At 48.0% G+C, this 17835-nt stretch overlaps 4 protein-coding genes across 5 annotated transcripts; 2 read left to right on the top strand and 2 right to left on the bottom strand.

Moving 5' to 3' along the window:
• The first annotated feature begins 750 nt into the window (after positions 1–750).
• Positions 751–6460, top strand: LOC119218982 (E3 ubiquitin-protein ligase RING2-A-like). Its single transcript, XM_037473820.2, has 7 exons — positions 751–1009; positions 3424–3525; positions 3893–4053; positions 4449–4664; positions 4904–5227; positions 5496–5685; positions 5787–6460. Exons 2-7 carry the CDS (start codon positions 3448–3450, stop codon positions 5970–5972), a joined length of 1155 nt encoding a protein of 384 aa, XP_037329717.2. The 5' UTR covers positions 751–1009; positions 3424–3447; the 3' UTR covers positions 5973–6460.
• A 2-nt stretch (positions 6461–6462) lies between these two features.
• Positions 6463–8429, bottom strand: rps18 (ribosomal protein S18). The gene is made up of 6 exons (XM_062558294.1): positions 8317–8429; positions 7356–7454; positions 7165–7251; positions 6986–7087; positions 6708–6799; positions 6463–6585 (listed from the first exon to the last, which is right to left on the bottom strand). The coding sequence occupies exons 1-6, from the start codon at positions 8317–8319 to the stop codon at positions 6510–6512; spliced, it is 459 nt and encodes a 152-aa protein (XP_062414278.1). The 5' UTR covers positions 8320–8429; the 3' UTR covers positions 6463–6509.
• A 175-nt stretch (positions 8430–8604) lies between these two features.
• vps52 (VPS52 subunit of GARP complex) lies at positions 8605–14659 on the top strand. Of its 2 annotated transcripts, none has more exons than XM_037473760.2 (20): positions 8605–8740; positions 9276–9357; positions 9498–9550; positions 9675–9750; positions 9859–9926; positions 10082–10257; positions 10341–10491; positions 10578–10678; positions 11013–11145; positions 11231–11288; positions 11806–11939; positions 12111–12266; positions 12345–12463; positions 12827–12950; positions 13038–13133; positions 13224–13331; positions 13422–13487; positions 13739–13850; positions 14037–14155; positions 14389–14659. In XM_037473760.2, the coding sequence occupies exons 1-20, from the start codon at positions 8645–8647 to the stop codon at positions 14533–14535; spliced, it is 2175 nt and encodes a 724-aa protein (XP_037329657.1). In that variant the 5' UTR covers positions 8605–8644; the 3' UTR covers positions 14536–14659. The 2 variants fall into 2 exon arrangements, with proteins under 2 accessions (XP_037329657.1, XP_062414275.1); XM_062558291.1 differs by having other exon boundaries at positions 14361–14659.
• A 147-nt stretch (positions 14660–14806) lies between these two features.
• On the bottom strand, positions 14807–17675 carry lgals17 (galectin 17). The gene is made up of 7 exons (XM_037473841.2): positions 17532–17675; positions 16804–16847; positions 16195–16548; positions 15947–16037; positions 15629–15807; positions 15463–15516; positions 14807–15384 (listed from the first exon to the last, which is right to left on the bottom strand). Exons 1-7 carry the CDS (start codon positions 17585–17587, stop codon positions 15320–15322), a joined length of 843 nt encoding a protein of 280 aa, XP_037329738.2. The 5' UTR covers positions 17588–17675; the 3' UTR covers positions 14807–15319.
• Between the last annotated feature and the right edge of the window lie 160 nt (positions 17676–17835).

Here is a 17835-nt window from a genome sequence, read left to right as displayed (position 1 = left end):
TGACGCGCCTTCTCCACCCTTAATTAGACCTATTGTTGGAAATGTTCAATTCAGGAGAATTACACCTCCTATTTAAAAGCCCTGCCCAGTGTTTCTGTGGTATGTTCTTCAACAAGATCATCCAGGGCAATTAGCCGGGCTCAACAAAGTCATTGCTAAGGCAACTACACACAAAAACACACACCACACCTTGACCTCCACACACAGATGCACAAACTGATACACCCTCGGACCGGAGACATTTCACCTTTTAACCTTCAGCCGAGCAGCTCACAATTCAAATATTACTCTTTTATCTTACAAAACAAATTCATTTATTTTTCCACACATGTACCAGAATGTATGCGTATTGAGTCAATTTTAGGAGGAAATAAATGATCTATATCGATTTAAAATCTATAATCTATCTATCTCAGAGGTCAAGTGTATGGTTTGGGGAAAAAATCAACGAAATGTGGAATAGTTTAGGTATTTAATCGTTTATTTATTTTGTTTATATATATATATATAGGACAAAAATCTTTTTTTAATTAAAAAAAGAAAAATTGAATAATACAATGAAATAAAATGAAAATGATATCATTTTCATTTTATTTTAATTAAAGTAAGTAAGTATTTGTATTTCGTTATTCGGAGGGAAGGGTATTTTGGGAGAAGTAAGTCTGTTGTCTGATCCTCCCTCCGGGCCAGAAGGTGGCGGTAATGCACCAATAAGGTGGATGCAAACTGCCACCAAACCAACAAAAAAAAGGGGGGAAAAGAATAAGAAGAAGAAAGATGGCCGCAGCTAACGCTAGCTAGCTTCTGTGGCTCGTAAAAATGCTTCGTTCGTCCTTATTTTTGTGTTCTTTTCTCTCGCGTCGCGGCTCAGTCGAAAGCAGGACGCGGTCCGCCGGCCGTGCGGGAAGCGGAGCCCCGCAGCGCGCCGCCGCGGGGGTTCACTGAGCGGTTTGTAGCACGCAGGGGGGAGGGGTCTCCTCAGGTCAGCTGGCTGTCACTCAAACGTCAGGTGAGTTTCACAGCTCCTGAAGTCCACTTCATTCCTCCATGGAGGAATACGAACATCTGGGTCTTCAACCTCGAACCCTGCACGCAACACAAAATGATTTATTCGATTCCATCCGATGGAGACTCCGCGTGACGTCAGCGCGTTTTATTCTCGCCACAAGGTCATCACGTCATAGCATCAATACAACGTTATCTGATCAACGTGTCTTTTAATGACTAGTTTAAGCTTAATGGCGTAATTTCACTGTAATTAGTTTTTTCCTATTTTCACTTTAAGTCTTTTAATGAGGAAACGATGTCATTATAGATGGACATTATAGATGGATATTATTGATTTTATAGATGGATATTATAGATGGATATTATTGATTTTATAGATGGACATTATAGATGGATATTATTGATATTATAGATGGATATTATAGATGGATATTATTGATTTTATAGATGGATATTATTGATATTATAGATGGACATTATAGATGGATATTATTGATATTATAGATGGATATTATAGATGGATATTATTGATATTATAGATGGATATTATTGATTTTATAGATGGATATTATAGATGGATATTATTGATTTTATAGATGGATATTATTGATATTATAGATGGACATTATAGATGGATATTATTGATATTATAGATGGATATTATAGATGGATATTATAGATGGATATTATTGATTTTATAGATGGATATTATAGATGGATATTATTGATTTTATAGATGGATATTATAGATGGATATTATTGATTTTATAGATGGATATTATAGATGGATATTATTGATATTATAGATGGACATTATACACTCACCGGCCACTTTATTAGGTACCCCATGCTAGTAACGGGTTGGACCCCCTTTTGCCTTCAGAACTGCCTCAATTCTTCGTGGCATAGATTCAACAAGGTGCTGGAAGCATTCCTCAGGGAGTTTGGTCCATATTGACATGATGGCATCACACAGCTGCCGCAGATTTGTCGGCTGCACATCCATGATGCGAATCTCCCGTTCCACCACATCCCAAAGATGCTCTATTGGATTGAGATCTGGTGATTGTGGAGGCCATTTGAGTACAGCGAACTCATTGTCATGTTCAAGAAACCAGTCTGAGATGATTCCAGCTTTATGACATGGCGCTTTATCCTGCTGAAAGTAGCCATCAGAAGTTGGGTACATTGTGGTCATAAAGGGATGGACATGGTCAGCAACAATACTCAGGTAGGCTGTGGCGTTGCAACGATGCTCAATTGGTACCAAGGGGCCCAAAGAGTGCCAAGAAAATATTCCCCACACCATGACACCACCACCACCAGCCTGAACCGTTGATACAAGGCAGGATGGATCCATGCTTTCATGTTGTAGACGCCAAATTCTGACCCTACCATCCGAATGTCGCAGCAGAAATCGAGACTCATCAGACCAGGCAACGTTTTTCCAATCTTCTATTGTCCAATTTCGATGAGCTTGTGCAAATTGTAGCCTCAGTTTCCTGTTCTTAGCTGAAAGGAGTGGCACCCGGTGTGGTCTTCTGCTGCTGTAGCCCATCTGCCTCAAAGTTGGACGTACTGTGCGTTCAGAGATGCTCTTATGCCCACCTTGGTTGTAACGGGTGGTTATTTGAGTCACTGTTGCCCTTCTATCAGCTCGAACCAGTCTGGCCATTCTCCTCTGACCTCTGGCATCAACAAGGCATTTCCGCCCACAGAACTGCCGCTCACTGGATGTTTTTTCTTTTTCGGACCATTTTCTGTAAACCCTAGAGATGGTTGTGCGTGAAAATCCCAGTAGATTAGCAGTTTCTGAAATACTCAGACCAGCCCTTCTGGCACCAACAATCATGCCACGTTCAAAGTCACTCAAATCACCTTTCTTCCCCATACTGATGCTCGGTTTGAACTGCAGGAGATTGTCTTGACAATGTCTACATGCCTAAATGCACTGAGTTGCCGCCATGTGATTGGCTGCTTAGAAATTAAGTGTTAACGAGCAGTTGGACAGGTGTACCTAATAAAGTGGCCGGTGAGTGTATATGGATATTATTGATATTATAGATGGATATTATTGATATTGTAGATGGATATTATTGATATTGTAGATGGATATTATTGATATTGTAGATGGATATTATTGAGGGGTCTTCAACATTTCTCAGGTCAAGGTCCCCCAAACTGATGGCGAGATGGAGCAGGGACCCCCTACTTTATAAATTGCAGCATCTCGAGGTTTAACTCGTGTACGTTATTTTCAATTAGTGGTGTCGGGCTGATTTATTAGTCTATTCATATTTGTTATTGATCATCAGAATTCTGCAATAAGACCATTTATTTCTTCCTGATAAAAACATATTTTGAAACACTAGACATGATTGGAGGTTAATGTTTCTCTTCTCTCTTTCGGCGCAGAGAGGATTGTGGGTAACGGGCGTCATGGCGGCTCCGGTGAACATCCAGACTGCCAGTAAGACCTGGGAGCTGAGTCTGTATGAGCTCCACAGGAGCCCTCAGGTACGCACTTGTTCTGTTTTATTGATGGTTCTGTCTTTAAGGTCCAACAAACAGCAGTGGAGGGAACACCTGGAGGCCTTCATCACCGTCCTTAGGTTTATTTCATTCACCTCCTGCAGAAGATCCAATAAGATCAAAGTTTTATCTCACGACTGCTTCGTCAAAAGTTTGATTGACGGATCCTTTTTGTCCAATCACCTGTCGGTTGTATTTAAAAAAAGAGCCGGCCCTTTAACAAACGGCTTCTCTGAAGCTTCTGGTTATTTCCATCGTCCATCATCTTAGAAACATACGAACATCTGGTGTGAGGCCACAGGGAGACAGAAACTGTCCTCACAGGTATGACGATCCCCTTGTGTGTCTCCAGGAGGCCATCATGGACGGGACGGAGGTGGCGGTGTCCCCCCGCTCTCTGCACAGCGAGCTGATGTGTCCCATCTGTCTGGACATGCTGAAGAACACCATGACGACCAAAGAGTGTCTTCACCGCTTCTGCTCCGACTGCATCGTCACGGCGCTGCGTTCAGGGTGAGATCATAACCATAAAATACCATATTTAGAATACAAATAGCCTCCATTACTGTCTGTAATAACCTGCCTGTCTGTCACTTTGGTTTCATTGAAGCTTTATTTTAAAATGTATTATTACCAGTTTATTGATTTTGAAGAGCGGTCTAAAATGTGGCAAAATAAGCAGAGGAAGCTAAATAACTATGAGGTCAGTATAAGATTAATTAAACGAATGAAATAGAATAAGACGACAAAATAGTATACAAATATAATCAGAAATGGACAACAGATACAATTAAGTTTAAAATAAATGACTGACAGAAAGAAAAGTAGAACACGAGAAAAATCTGATGTATGAAAGAGAGATAAAAGTATAAGAATAAATCATGTGTACGTCCCCCCCCCCCCCCCAGGAACAAAGAGTGTCCCACCTGCAGGAAGAAGCTGGTCTCCCGGCGCTCGCTGCGCCGAGACTCCAACTTCGACGCGCTGATCTCCAAGATCTACCCGAGCCGGGACGAGTACGAGGCCCACCAGCGCCGCGTGCTGGAGCGCCTCAACCGGCTGCACAACAAGGAGGCGCTGAGCTCCAGCATCGAGGAGGGGCTCCGGCAGCAGGCCCGCTACAGGTCCGGGGGGGGGACATCACGTGACGCCACATCACGTGACGTCACATTAATTACATGATATTACATTGTTACATCACGTCACATGCAGTCAGTGCATTTCAACCATAAGGAAACAAAATCTGTGTTCTTGAAAGCGCCCCCCCTTTAGCAAGCGTCTCCTCGGGTGTTTCGGTCATGTGATACCCACACGGGGTCAGAGGTCGTTCTGACATCAGCAGTATCCCGCCCCCGCCCTGCAGGAACCACCGGGTGAAGAAGCCCACGCAGGAGAGCGACAACACCACCTTCAGCGGCGGGGAGGACAACGGCGACGCTCGTTCCCACCTGTCTCACGACTCCGCCCCCTCGCAAGCCCCCCCGCCTGCGGGCCGGAACCCCTCAGAGGCCGGGCCGAGCCGCAAGCGGCCGCGGGCGTCGGACGAGGGCTCCGGGGCCGAGGCGGACAGCGGCAGCCCCCCCGACCCGCCGCCACGCCGCCACAAGGAGCAGCCGGCCTCGGAGATCGAGCTGGTGTTCAGGCCGCACCCGGAGCTGGTCCAGGCTGAGGACTACAGCCAGACCAGGTGAGCGCCGCGGGTCAAAGGTCAAACGGGTTCCACACAGTGGTCACACAAACGTTTTGTTACTTAGATTTGTTTGAATGTAAAACATCTGCCATTAATCAGATCAAATCCTCTTAGTCTGCAAGTCTCAGCTTAAAAAACATCTGGCCTCTTTTGTTGTCATTAGATGAATGGTCTTCATAGTTTGGACACATCACATGGTCCTTCCATAGAACCCAGTGAGAGGACCATGTGACCAGTCAAACATCTGACGTCATTTCTCTCTCAGGTACGTGAAGACGACGGCCAACGCCACCGTGGACCACCTCTCCAAGTACCTGGCTCTCCGCATTGCCCTGGAGGACCGGCAGACGGAGGGGGCCACGGAGGAGGCCGGAGGACCAGGAGGAGAGGGTCTGAGGAACATCAGTGAGAAACAATACACCATCTACATCATGACCAGAGGGGGGCAGTTCTCTGTGAGTGGCACATCATCACCAGAGGAGTTGTGATGTTGGTTGATGTTCTTCTTTGGAGACCATGAGCAACGTGGTTCTGGTTGTACCCCCCCCCCCCCCAGACGCTGAATGGCTCTCTGACTCTGGAGCTGGTCAACGAGAAGTACTGGAAGGTGAGGAAGCCTCTGGAGCTCTTCTACGCCGCCACCAAGGACCAGCAGCCCCCCCCCGAGACAGAAGGAGGGGTGAGCCCCTCCCCCCACCCCCCGGAGGAGATGGTGTGGCGCTCTTCAACCACACGCTTTTGATTTTTGAAGGAAGAACATTCTTGATACGGTTTGATAAAGGTTTAAAATCCAGATTTAAACATCACAATATTGTTTATAGAATCTTAAAATTGTAGTTTAGTTTAAGTCAACATTCTTACTGACAAAGTCTGATTTAAAAAGTAAAATCAGAAATAACTTAATATGAATATTTTTACTCCCCATGGACCCTTTACAATTTCTTTCTAAAGACTGAAGCTTTTATCCAAAATCCCACATCTGTCACGTAGTGTTCAGGGCTGGAACCGATCCCAGCATGCACTGGGGTACATTGTACGTGACCTCCACGTCCTGCTTTAAGCCATAAGTCTCACATGTGTCCTGCAGCCATAAACGTTTCTATGGAATATCTGTACTTAAATGCATTATTTGCCCTTTTCCTTCATCAGCACTAAAAACCCATCTGGTGTGAGACGAGTCGTGGTGATTTTATGGAATCTTTTCTTCAGCTCAAAACAACCACACAAGCACATTTTGAGTGTCGGCGTTTTATTGAAACAAAAAGGGAAGCGGGGAGGTTTACTTCTTCTTGGACACGCCCACAGTGCGACCGCGCCGCCCGGTGGTTTTGGTGTGCTGACCACGCACACGCAGACTGGGAGAGAGAGAAGGGCGTTAGAACATTAATCATGTAGTACAGTATAAAATATATACACATTATATCTAAATGCACAATGACTTCAGGTGACAATAAAGCATCAGGGAGACACGTCTTACCCCCAGAAGTGCCTGAGACCCCGGTGAGCCCTGATCTTCTTCAGCCTCTCCAGATCTTCTCTCAGCTTGTTGTCCAGACCGTTAGCCAGGACCTGGAAACACGGGAGCCACGTTGGTGGTTGTTTGTCATAGTACAATATACACGAGTCTGCATCAACAAACCAATCATCCACATCCACCACAAACACTTCAAGTACAAGTAAAAATGACAGCAGCTCTTATGAGGTCATCCCGAAAATGTGATTTTACGTTGTCATGGTGATCTTTAGTTCCCCTACCTGGCTGTATTTGCCGTCCTTGACGTCCTTCTGCCTGTTGAGGAACCAGTCTGGGATTTTGTACTGGCGAGGGTTCTGCATGATGGTCACAACACGCTCAACCTGGAGAAAGAGACGCCGCGTTTAGTCCACAGGAAACGTTCCAGCGCGACCACAGGCTGAACCGAAAAGGACCTCACCTCGTCGTCCGTCAGCTCGCCAGCCCGCTTGCTGAGGTCAATGTCAGCCTTCCTCAAGACGACATGAGCGTAACGTCTGCCAACTCCCTGAGACCACCAGGAAATTAAGAGATTGGTATCAGGTACCAGTCACAGAATATATCGGAGCCCGCTCAGTCACAGCGTGCATCGTGCGTCACGGACGCGCTCACCTTGATGGCAGTGATGGCGAAGGCGATCTTCCTTCTGCCATCGATGTTCGTGTTGAGAACACGAAGAATGTGCTGGAACTTCTCAGGGATGACCAGAGACTGAAAACACACACAAACAGCCCTTTTTCAATGATGTGGACACCAATAGGAGGGTTACAATGCACATCTGGATCCTCTGGGAGGGACTTTAGTTGATCACAACATCCAGAGGCATCAAAGACTGCTGGAAACCCAATGATGCCAAACACCAACAGCAGAAAGATCCTCACGCTGAATTGAATATAATCACTCGAATAGAAACGTTATACTGCTGCTGCTGCTAAAGTCGGAGTAAAATACTCCCAGATTTACTCTCAAAGGCATTTTACAGTTAGCGGTTCTGGCTCTCTGTGGTTCATTGGAGTCTCTGCAGCCAACACGCTGGGCGCTAAACAGATTTAATACATGTTAAAAGTTAAAACAATGAGCGTCACAAAGACGAAACCAACACTTACACCTTGATCTGAGTCTAAAGACGACGTGTGAGGAGCGCAACACGCTACCGCTCGGCTACTGAAGTCGGATGCTAGTTAGCTGCTACAGCGAGCAGTTACCCCCTCAGAACCATCATTTAGATTAAAACACAGCCCGTAGCACCACGGCCCCGTGCGGTTACGGCTCTACTCCATCCCGGGAGATAACGGGACGTAACAAACGTTTTGGTTGTGAAGTATTAGCAACATGCAGGAAACAGTTCGTCCTAGCTAGCCATCTGTAGATAGTCCATAGACATCAGCGCAGCATCGACGGTAACCGGCAATAATGTGCGAATTTCTGGCTAATCTGCCAACAATTCAACATCCGCCCCGTCGCACAAACGGTGGAGAATGTATCGAAGGCAAAAGGGTAACAAACTAAACAGATAGGAGCTGGATGATTAAAGATTTTAAACCTAAAACGGGTTGACAGAAAGTCCACTCACCATCTTGGAAGTAGGTTCCGTGCGAAGAGGAAGTGGCCGGGTTCTCGCGAGAGTTTGACCGTGCGGTGGAACGGAAGTCGGTCCCTCGCTTTTAACCTGTCCGCCGAGAAACGTGAACACTGGTCGAATTAAACAAACTATTATATTGCCGTAGCACTCACACAAAATGAAAATAAACGTATTTAAACCTCTATCAGTCCCAATATATATATACATTAATTGAAATAGTCATAAAATCAGCAACACTTCTTGGTTTTGCTTGACAAGGAGGCGGAACGTACGTTTAACGTTACGTCTTTTTTTTAGAACGTCACCATAAATCGACGCAATGGCGGCCGTAGCTGCAGCAGCGGTGGGAGCTGGTCCCGACGTAAACACAGCTGGAAACCCGACGGAAATGGCCATGGCGTTTTTACAGGACGAGGTGACGTCTAACCACCTGTATTTTATTCCGTTGGGGTGAAATGATTAAAACATCATCGGTGTAATGTCCTCCATCGGAGTTGCATTCACAGGAACTAGATGCCATGTTTGCCAGAGACGAAGCTTCTCTGTCGTTACTCAACACAAGGAATTAAACACACGTCTTATAACGGTGCGTTTCAAATAACGTGTCCGTGTAGCTAGAAGCTAATGCAGCTGTTTGCCTGCAGTCACAACACTGGAGTCCTTGATTACCTGCTGCTGCTCTAATCGATTGGTCGACTGACGCACATTTAGTCGATGGTGGTTTTGTAATAACGGGAGTCTTTAATAACAAGTGTTACACGTTGTATCAACCGAGCGAATCAATGTGAATGTTTGATCGAACATCTCCCTCAGCCTCCCACATCCTTTCCTCAATGTCACACTGCATTTGTTTACTTTAAAAAAAAGCTTTTCAAAATAAAATACGAAAAACAAAACTAGTTCCCGTTGGCAGAATAACTTCCTCACATGTTAGATTGTTCTATTTCCAGAACACTGATGGAGAAACCCCCAACCTGAACCTCGGGGAACTGGACCTCACCACCGATGAGTTCATCCTGGATGAAGTGGACAGTAAGGCAGCACTTACCTGTAATAAGTTTCACGATGCAAAGGGGACAATTCCAATTTTACAATAAACATAGTTAACTTTAGTAAGTATATATATTTACATGTATATATATAAATAAACGTTCCTCTCCCGTCTCCTGCAGTCCACATCCAGGCCAACCTGGAGGACGACCTCGTGAAGGAGGCGCTCAAAACGGTGAGATCCTCCTTTAATGAAGGCACACTTCTATAATCGATTTGTGACGTGATGATGATGATGATGGTGTTGATGATGATGAAGATGATGATAATGATGATGGTGCTCTTCCCTCCGGCTTCAGGGTGTCGACCTCCGTCAGTACTCTAAACAGGTGGAGTCGGAGCTGCAGAGGATTGAACAGGCCTCCATCAAAGACTGTATCCTTCAGATATTATATATGTGATAGATATTGTTTATAATTATAAATGTGCACCTTAAAAACACTTGTTCATGAGGGTTTTATTTCCTGACCTTTCTTCTGTCAGACATCAAGGAGAGTCAGAACATCGCTCTGCTGCACAACCAGATCACCGCCTGTGACTCCATACTGGAGGTAGGACCCACAATGCACTGCATGACCAGGACAGCCTGCCTATTATCTACAAGTTCAGCTCAACTCCAGCGCGTCCCCATGACAACGTGCGCCTCTATTGGAAGCTGTGGAGGAAACCCATGTTTGTGTTAAACTGCCCCCCCCCCCCCCCGCAGCGCATGGAGGGCATGCTGAGCGGCTTCCAGAGCGACCTGTCCTCCATCAGCAGCGAGATCCAGACGCTGCAGCAGCAGTCCGTCAGCATGAACGTGCGCCTGAAGAACCGCCAGGCGGTGCGCAGCCACCTCAGCCAGCTGGTGGACGAGCTGGTGGTCCCCGGGGCCATGATCTCGTGAGCGGGGAGGGGTCTGGGGAGTGTGCGTGGGGGGGGGTCTCAGTGACTCTTTTTGACGTCTCTGTCCCGTGTCCTCGCAGCACCATCCTGGACAGCCCAGTGACGGAGCAGGACTTCCTGGAGCAGCTCCACGAGCTCAACAACAAGATCAACTTCGCCAAGGAGCTGAGCTTCAGGGAGACGCTGGCCTGCTCCGACATCCAGGACATCGTGGACCGCCTGAAGCTCAAGGTGAGGGGCGGGGCCACGGGGGGGGGGCAGACTGAGATCTGGGGCCTCTGATGTGGAGCTTCACGTTGTCTCCTACGTCCCTTCAGGCCGTGTCAAAGATCCGAGAGTTCATCCTTCAGAAGATCTACTCCTTCAGGAAGCCCATGACCAACTACCAGATCCCTCAGAACACTCTGCTCAAGTACAGGTGGGCGGAGACAAGCGCCCCAAATGCAAAAGAGGCGTGGTCTTAAATGTGCTCATTTGCATACACACATTATTAGTACAATATATACGAGTCTGCATCAACAAACTAATCCTCCAAACCAGCTGCTCATATGAGGTCATCCCGAAAATGGGATTCTACGTTGTCATGGTGATGATATTTTATTATAGAATAGGATTATAAGCACTAAATATAACGTGTGAGTGAGGTGAGAACAAAGCGTTTGTTTATGAATGGAGATGTCAACATGAAACATGAAGCTTCCTACTGTCACATGACATCAGCGATCAGACGTATGGATCTCCTCCTCTCACAGGTTCTTCTATCAGTTCCTTCTGGCCAACGAGAGGACGGTGGCGAAGGAGATCCGGGACGAGTACGTGGACACCATGAGCAAGATCTACTACAGCTACTTCAAGTCCTACAGTGGCCGCTTGCTCAAAGTGCAGGTCAGCCCGGCGCCGGGCCCCGCCCACCTGCTGATCACCTGATCACCTGACCTGCTGACCATCGCACGCTGTGTTTGTGTTCCAGTACGAGGAGGTCGCTGACAAAGACGACCTGATGGGAGTCGAAGACACGGCCAAGAAAGGTGTGTGTGTGTGTGTGTGTCTGTGTGTGTGTGTGTGTGTGTGTGAGAGAGAGAGAGAGTTCTTTATGAGAGGAAATTCTCACACATCTCAGATGTTGTTGTTCTTATCATTACAAGTTGTGTAACTATTCAGTTACATTGTGATGCGTTCAGGCTCTGCTTTGTTCTCAGGGTGGAGGCGTGTTGTGTTCTCCTTTGCCAGTACTTGTAGACAATTAACACAACATTGTTGTTGGTGCTCGGCCAGGAGACACCGCCCCGTGTTTTTGTGACTCACACACACACACACACACACACACACACACACACACACAGATGGGTGTGTGGCAGCAACATTGCAAACATTCCCATCTGCTCTTTAAGTGCCTCAAACGCTCAAAACACACTTGATAATGATTAAAGGTCAGTGGGTGGTGTTTTGGGGGGGGGGGGGGGGGTATTAGCGGGTGGTGTCTGAGGGGGGGGGGGGGGGGGGGTGTCTGAGCTCTCTCAGCAGCTCCTTGACGTCCTGCTGCAGGTTTCTTCTCCAAGCCGTCCCTGAGGAGCAGGAACACCATCTTCACGGTGGGGCAGCGGGGGGGCATCCTGAGCCCCTCTGAGCTGGAGGGGCCCATCCTGGTCCCCCACACGGCCCAGAGAGGAGACAGCCGGGTGAGCTGGATCGATAGGTGCTCCATTGTAGTAGATACAATATGGAAGGATTAATACTAACATCAAGAACTAATGAACTAAAACCAGTAAGAAAGTGGGCAGAAGCTCCTGCTGGTGAACTCTGACCTCTGGTGGTGGCAGGAGGAACTGAGCCGTGTGTCCCTGCTGCAGTTCCCCTACGAGACGCTGTTCCGCAGCCAGCACTACGCGCTGCTGGACAACGGCTGCAGGGAGTTCCTCTTCCTGTCCGACTTCTTCATGGTGACGGGGAACTCGGCCCTCGACCTGTTCAACAGCATCATGGGGAAGACCCTCAGCATGTTCCTGGTAGGCTCGCCCCCCCCCCCCCCACCCCTCCAGCAGGGCCCCCGGCCTCTTTAACCCCCTCTCCGTCTCCTGCTGCAGAAGAGCATGTCCACGTACGTGTCCGACTGCTACGACAGCATCGCCGTCTTCCTCTGCATCCACATCGTGCTCCGCTTCAGAGCCGTCACCTCCAAGAGGAGCATCCCAGCCCTGGACAAGTCAGATTATGATGATGTCATCACATACGCCAACCGCTACTGTATAACATAGCATGCTCGTAATCTGCTATAATATGATAAAGTAAAGTCATATTTAATGATTTCATCTAATATAACGTACGTATAACGTATTGATCATTTCATTAGATTTCATTGAAGCAATATTTTATTTTATAAGTGAACCATTTAAAAATCGCAGTTTGCTGTCACCACACTTACTTTGATGTTGTTTTACACCTTTAAAGCATTTGTGTTTTTATTTATTGGTAATTGGCATCATCCCAAACGAACACATTCCTAAACCCCCCGATGTGGGCGGGGCTTGGTGCTGAGACGTGACTTCCCCCCCACCTGTGTGCCCAGGTACTGGGAGGCCGTGCTGGAGCTGCTGTGGCCGAGGTTTGAGCTCATCCTGGAGATGAACATCAGCAGCGTCCGGAACACAGACCCTCAGAAGCTGGGAGTACTGGACACCCGCCCCCACTACGTAGGCCCCCCCCCCCACTCCCCCCCACCCACACACACACACCCTGCACACAGCAGTGGGTTTCACAGGGTTTATTTCTTTTTTAAGATCACGCGTCGCTACGCTGAGTTCTCCTCGGCCATCGTCAGCATCAACCAGACGTTTCCCAACGAGAGGACCAACACACTGCTGGGACAGCTGCTGGTAACACACACACACACACACACACACACACAGTGGGGCCCGCAGGTCAGGAACCAAAGAGCAGCATTTGTTCATCATCTCCTTCTGCAGGTGGAGGTGGAGAACTTCGTGCTGAAGATGGCAGCAGAGTTTCCCTCCAGAAGAGATCAGCTCATCTTCCTCATGAACAACTACGACATGATGCTCAGCGTCCTCATGGTGGGCAGCTGTCTGTCTGTCTCTGTCTGTCTCTGTCTGTCCTCCCTGTCCTCCCTGCTCTCTAACCTGTTGCCCCCCCTCTTTGTCCAGGAGAGGGCAGCAGACGACAGCAAAGAGGTGGAAGGTTTCCAGCAGCTGCTGCAGGCCAGGACACAGGTAAAGCTCACAGAGGCATTGTGGGTAATCCGTGACGTCTCGGAGGCTTAACACTAGAAAAGTGGAATGATGCACGAGAGGGTTGGTGCTGCAGCGTTGCATGATGGGTAACAGGAGTCTGGGAGGTGTTTACAGGTTCTATTGCTTTAATGTGTAAAAGTTATGTAAGAAAAGACAAAGTGTAGCACTTCAGCCCTCAGTACCTTCATCTTTGACACTTTTTAAAATATTTCCGTCTCCTCCTCCTGTAGGAGTTCATCGAGGAGATTCTGTCCCCCCCCTTCGGAGGAATGATCTCCTTTGTGAAGGAGGCCGAGGCTCTGATGGAGAAAGGGCAGCTGGACCGCCTGAAGAACGATGAAGGTGAGAAGTTCTTCATGATGTCACAAGACAATGATGCCTTTCACTTCCTGTTTCACAGATTAATGATTGTTCTTCCGTTTCTTTTCGCTGCTCCTCTATGTGACCACTTCCTGTCGGTGTGATCGAGACTCCCCAACGCTGTGTGTGTGTGTGTGTGTGTGTGTGTGTGTGTGTGTGTGTGTGTAGCTCGTATCACTCAGCTGGTTCGGGGCTTCTCCAGCTCCTGGAAGCAGTCGGTGGAGGCGATGAGTCAAGACGTAATGAGGTCATTCACCAACTTCAAAAACGGAACCAGCATCATCCAGGTGAGTACCACTGATACTACTACTGCTACTGCTAGTACTACTACTGCTACTGCTGCAACAGTGTAGTAGTAGAAGTAGAGTTGTGAGATTGAGAGTATTAGTTTCAACCAGTAAAACCAGGAGTATCACATGTGCGTGTGCCTGTGTGTGTGTGCGTGTGTGTGTCTGTGTGCGTGCGTTTGTGTGTGCGTGCGTGCGTGAGGAGGAGTCACCACTTCCTGTTTGTGCCGCAGGGCGCCCTCACCCAGCTGATCCAGTACTACCACGGCTTCCACAAGGTGCTCAACCAGCCCACCTTCCGCAGCCTGGCGGTCCGCTCGGAGCTCATCAACCTGCACCACCTGATGGTGGAGGTGAAGAAGCACAAACCCAACTTCTAAAGACTGTTCCTCTTTATTTAATGAACCGTGAGATCACGTGAGCAAACATGTTGCTTTTTTTCTTTCTTGGCTTTTATTTAATCTGCACTAATAAATCATCTGCTGATAATATGTGTCATAATGAGATGATTGGAATTATTTTGCGGTGGTTTCCTGTCCGTCTCTCAAATGGCTCCCCACTTCCTGTCCGCTGTAAAGCAAATCTATGGCGTAGTTTGGGGTTTGTTGATGAACCCATGTTTTAAATGTGAGACTTTCATTTAATCAGATGAATAATAGTAACATGAGTCTTTTAATTCAATGAACATTATTTTATTACCTCAACAATCCACACCCAGAGGACAAAAAATAACCACTAAACAGGAAATAATTTATATAGAAACTGTTGATCTGAATCAGGAAGGTAAAGTGTAAATCTGCACCTCAATGATCATTGAATATTAACATAAAGTGTGCGTGTACACACACACATACACACACACACCATCATAACATGTTACCTCGTGGTTTTACATGCACATAGACTTTAAATGGACTCATTGGATGGATTTAATGAACTTGGCGCATTGCTAAATTTCACATTAAGCTAGGCTAGCAGTTTCCCTCTGCTTCCAGTCCTTGTGCTAAGCTAACACGATGACGCTAGCTTTGCATTTAACGGAGGGTCTTTTAGACGTTTGGAGCGTTTAAAACGACACACGCTGCTGAACATCTGGAGCTGGACCTGAGGACCTGCTCTACATGTATGCATGAAGACACACACTCAGCGTCCCAGATGAATAACTCATAAACTGGTGAGCAGGAGGGAGAAGACGAGGACAGCCGAGCAGCTTCTTCTGGCAGCGCCGTCTGGAGGACACGGAGGACAGAGACGGACGTTACGTCACAAAGACACGATGTGAACCATTGAGGACGTCCGTCTCTCACCTGTCGGCTCCGCTGTCCCCAGGAGCTCCTGGACTCTGGGAGCTTTGGACCTTTCTGTGAAAGCGGGACAGTGTCGTCAGTGGAGGTGGAAGCGAGTCCTAAAGTGACTGAATAGAGAGTGAACCCCCCCCCCCCTCACTGAATAGAGCAAGCCCCCCCCCCCCACCTTCCACAGAGAGCTGCACGGTGCTGACGGCCAGGCCGTGCTCGTCCAGCACCTTGTACGTCCCCTGGTCCTCCCTCCGGAGACTCCTGAAGGTCAGCTGCTCCTCCTCCGGGTGTTTGAGCAGACGCCCCCCCTCCTGGTCGCCCCTCGCCCACAGAACCGACCAATCAGAGCTGTTCCTGCGGAGCAACGCCACACGCTGCTCAGTGTCTCCGCCTTTCACCTGATTCACTCGATTGTGGGCATGGAGTTGTTTTCATGGGGGACAGACAGGGACACAGAGGGTTGTGTGACGCAGGCAGGAGGACATGGGCTCACCGGTCCTGGAAGACGACTCTCACAGAGTGACGGGTGTAGAGGTCCAGGACCAGGTCCTCTCCGGGTCCCCGGGACTCCGTCAGCTTGTGGTCTGAGGAGGAAATCAAGCTTTGAGCTGGACCAGGATTCACTGGGACCACGTCGACATGTCCCCTGAGTCAGGCGACCCCGAGGAGCACGAAGGAGACACTTAACTCACATTATGAGAGATTAAGGAACAGAACCCCCCCCCCCCCCCCCCCCCTCACCTAACACCAGCAGCCGGACCCTCTGGATGAAGACCTGGCTCTTGGAGGCCCCGTCGTGGCCCACCACCACCATGAAGCTCTCGTACCTCCCGGCGTCCCCGATCTGAACGTCTCTGATGAGCAGGGAGCAGTCCCCGGAGCCCAGCCTGTCGGGGGGGACCTCCACCCGGCCCCGCAGCCACTCCGCCTCCCACCGCTGGGCCCCGCGCAGCTCGAACACCGGGTCCGCCGGCTTGGCCCACTGCACGTGGCAGTCGGGCCGCGCCCCCTCGCCGAGGCGCTGCTTCCAGCTGCAGGGGAGCACCGCCTGCCCCCCCACCCTGGAGGTGACGGAGAGGGAGCGGGAGGAGGAGTCTGCAGGAAGAGGCGGGGGGACGTTTAAGAGTCGTCGTCCCTCATCTTCAGGACACTATGAGCCAATAGTGAGAGTGACATTCTGAACCTAAAGCTTCATCAGCGTCTTCTTGCTCCTCTCTCTCCTAAACGTGAGGCTCTTTAAACCCGAGTGTGAATCAACCCAAAGAGTTTAGAATCAGCTTCTGACCCAATAACAATGTTAATGATAAGGTGAAGCCTCTGAGGACACCCAATACCTGTCTCTGTACTCACCAACCACAGCGGCCCCCAGGAACCAGGTGAGCAGCACCAGAGCCCTGAAAATACACACTTCACATTTCACCATCTGTCACACAGAATCACACCAAAATCCTCCTACTGTTGGAAATGAAATCAATAAATCATTTTTGTGACTGAAGAAACAAGCATTAAGTTTGAATCTTAATTAGTATTAAATATACATTTAAATACTAATTCAATTATATAATTCTCTTTACAAAATAAGTGTTGATACATTGGAACTTTTACCTAGTTGAACTGAAAACAATAAATAATTTATTTATTTATTATTTATTTATTAAACATGGTTTTATTCATAAGTAAAGTTCAACAAAATATTTACTGAGCTTATTAATTATTGATTCTAATGCTCCCCCCCCCCCCCCCCCCCCCCTCCCCGGAGAGGTTCCACTAAGTTTCGTTTTCTCCAAAAGGAAACCTGCGCGTGTGGTCTCGGGTGAATTCAAGTATACTGTGACGTCAGCAGAAGGAAAAAGCCTTTTACTTTTCGTTATCTCATGTGACTTTACCCAAGATTCCTGAATCCCCCTGTGGGAATACTACACACTACACACTACACACTACACACTACATACTACACACTACATACTACACACTACACACTACACACATGTGCACGGACTGCATGTGACGTCTGGGAGTACTACAAGTACTACTGAACACAAACAAGTACTTTGTCCAAAAAATACTGTGTTTCTCACCATTGTCGTTTTGTGGAGGATTTCATGATGCGCGCCGCTGGGTGCAGAACTTCCATCTGTCTTCTTCCCTTCGCGTCTCCTCCCTCAGAGAGACGCACAGGACAGATCAGCTGAGCGACACTTCCGGTCTACTGAAAACAACTTTTTTGTTCACCAACCGAGGGATGAAAATATGACCACTAAACCGCACTGTCAATGAGGGAAATGCATGTTGATAGCCGCTATATAGCAAATATCTATATATTTATATCTATCTATATATATCGCATGCTGGGGCTTTTATTTTGAAGCCGGTCTCACAACA

The sequence above is a fragment of the Pungitius pungitius genome, chromosome 17, assembly GCF_949316345.1.
Source record: "Pungitius pungitius chromosome 17, fPunPun2.1, whole genome shotgun sequence".
NCBI lineage: Eukaryota > Metazoa > Chordata > Actinopteri > Perciformes > Gasterosteidae > Pungitius > Pungitius pungitius.
The sequence above is the reverse complement of the archived record's forward strand: the minus strand, read 5'-3'. Positions and strand labels throughout refer to the sequence as shown.

Coding starts and splice junctions, on each gene's coding strand:
- vps52 (XM_062558291.1), top strand. CDS start 8,645: ATGGCGGCCGTAGCTGCAGCAGCGGTGGGAGCTGGTCCCGACGTAAAC. Junction 11,289..11,805: donor CGAAGACACGGCCAAGAAAG/GTGTGTGTGTGT, acceptor GTCCTGCTGCAG/GTTTCTTCTCCAAGCCGTCC. Junction 12,951..13,037: donor TGGACACCCGCCCCCACTAC/GTAGGCCCCCCC, acceptor TTCTTTTTTAAG/ATCACGCGTCGCTACGCTGA.
- lgals17 (XM_037473841.2), bottom strand. CDS start 17,587: ATGGAAGTTCTGCACCCAGCGGCGCGCATCATGAAATCCTCCACAAAA. Junction 15,808..15,946: donor AGAGTCGTCTTCCAGGACCG/GTGAGCCCATGT, acceptor GTTGCTCCGCAG/GAACAGCTCTGATTGGTCGG. Junction 15,385..15,462: donor GGGGACAGCGGAGCCGACAG/GTGAGAGACGGA, acceptor CGTGTCCTCCAG/ACGGCGCTGCCAGAAGAAGC.
- rps18 (XM_062558294.1), bottom strand. Junction 7,088..7,164: donor GCGAGCTGACGGACGACGAG/GTGAGGTCCTTT, acceptor CTCTTTCTCCAG/GTTGAGCGTGTTGTGACCAT. Junction 6,586..6,707: donor GGTCTCAGGCACTTCTGGGG/GTAAGACGTGTC, acceptor TCTCTCTCCCAG/TCTGCGTGTGCGTGGTCAGC.
- LOC119218982 (XM_037473820.2), top strand. CDS start 3,448: ATGGCGGCTCCGGTGAACATCCAGACTGCCAGTAAGACCTGGGAGCTG. Junction 4,665..4,903: donor CGGCAGCAGGCCCGCTACAG/GTCCGGGGGGGG, acceptor CCCGCCCTGCAG/GAACCACCGGGTGAAGAAGC. Junction 5,686..5,786: donor CCAGAGGGGGGCAGTTCTCT/GTGAGTGGCACA, acceptor CCCCCCCCCCAG/ACGCTGAATGGCTCTCTGAC.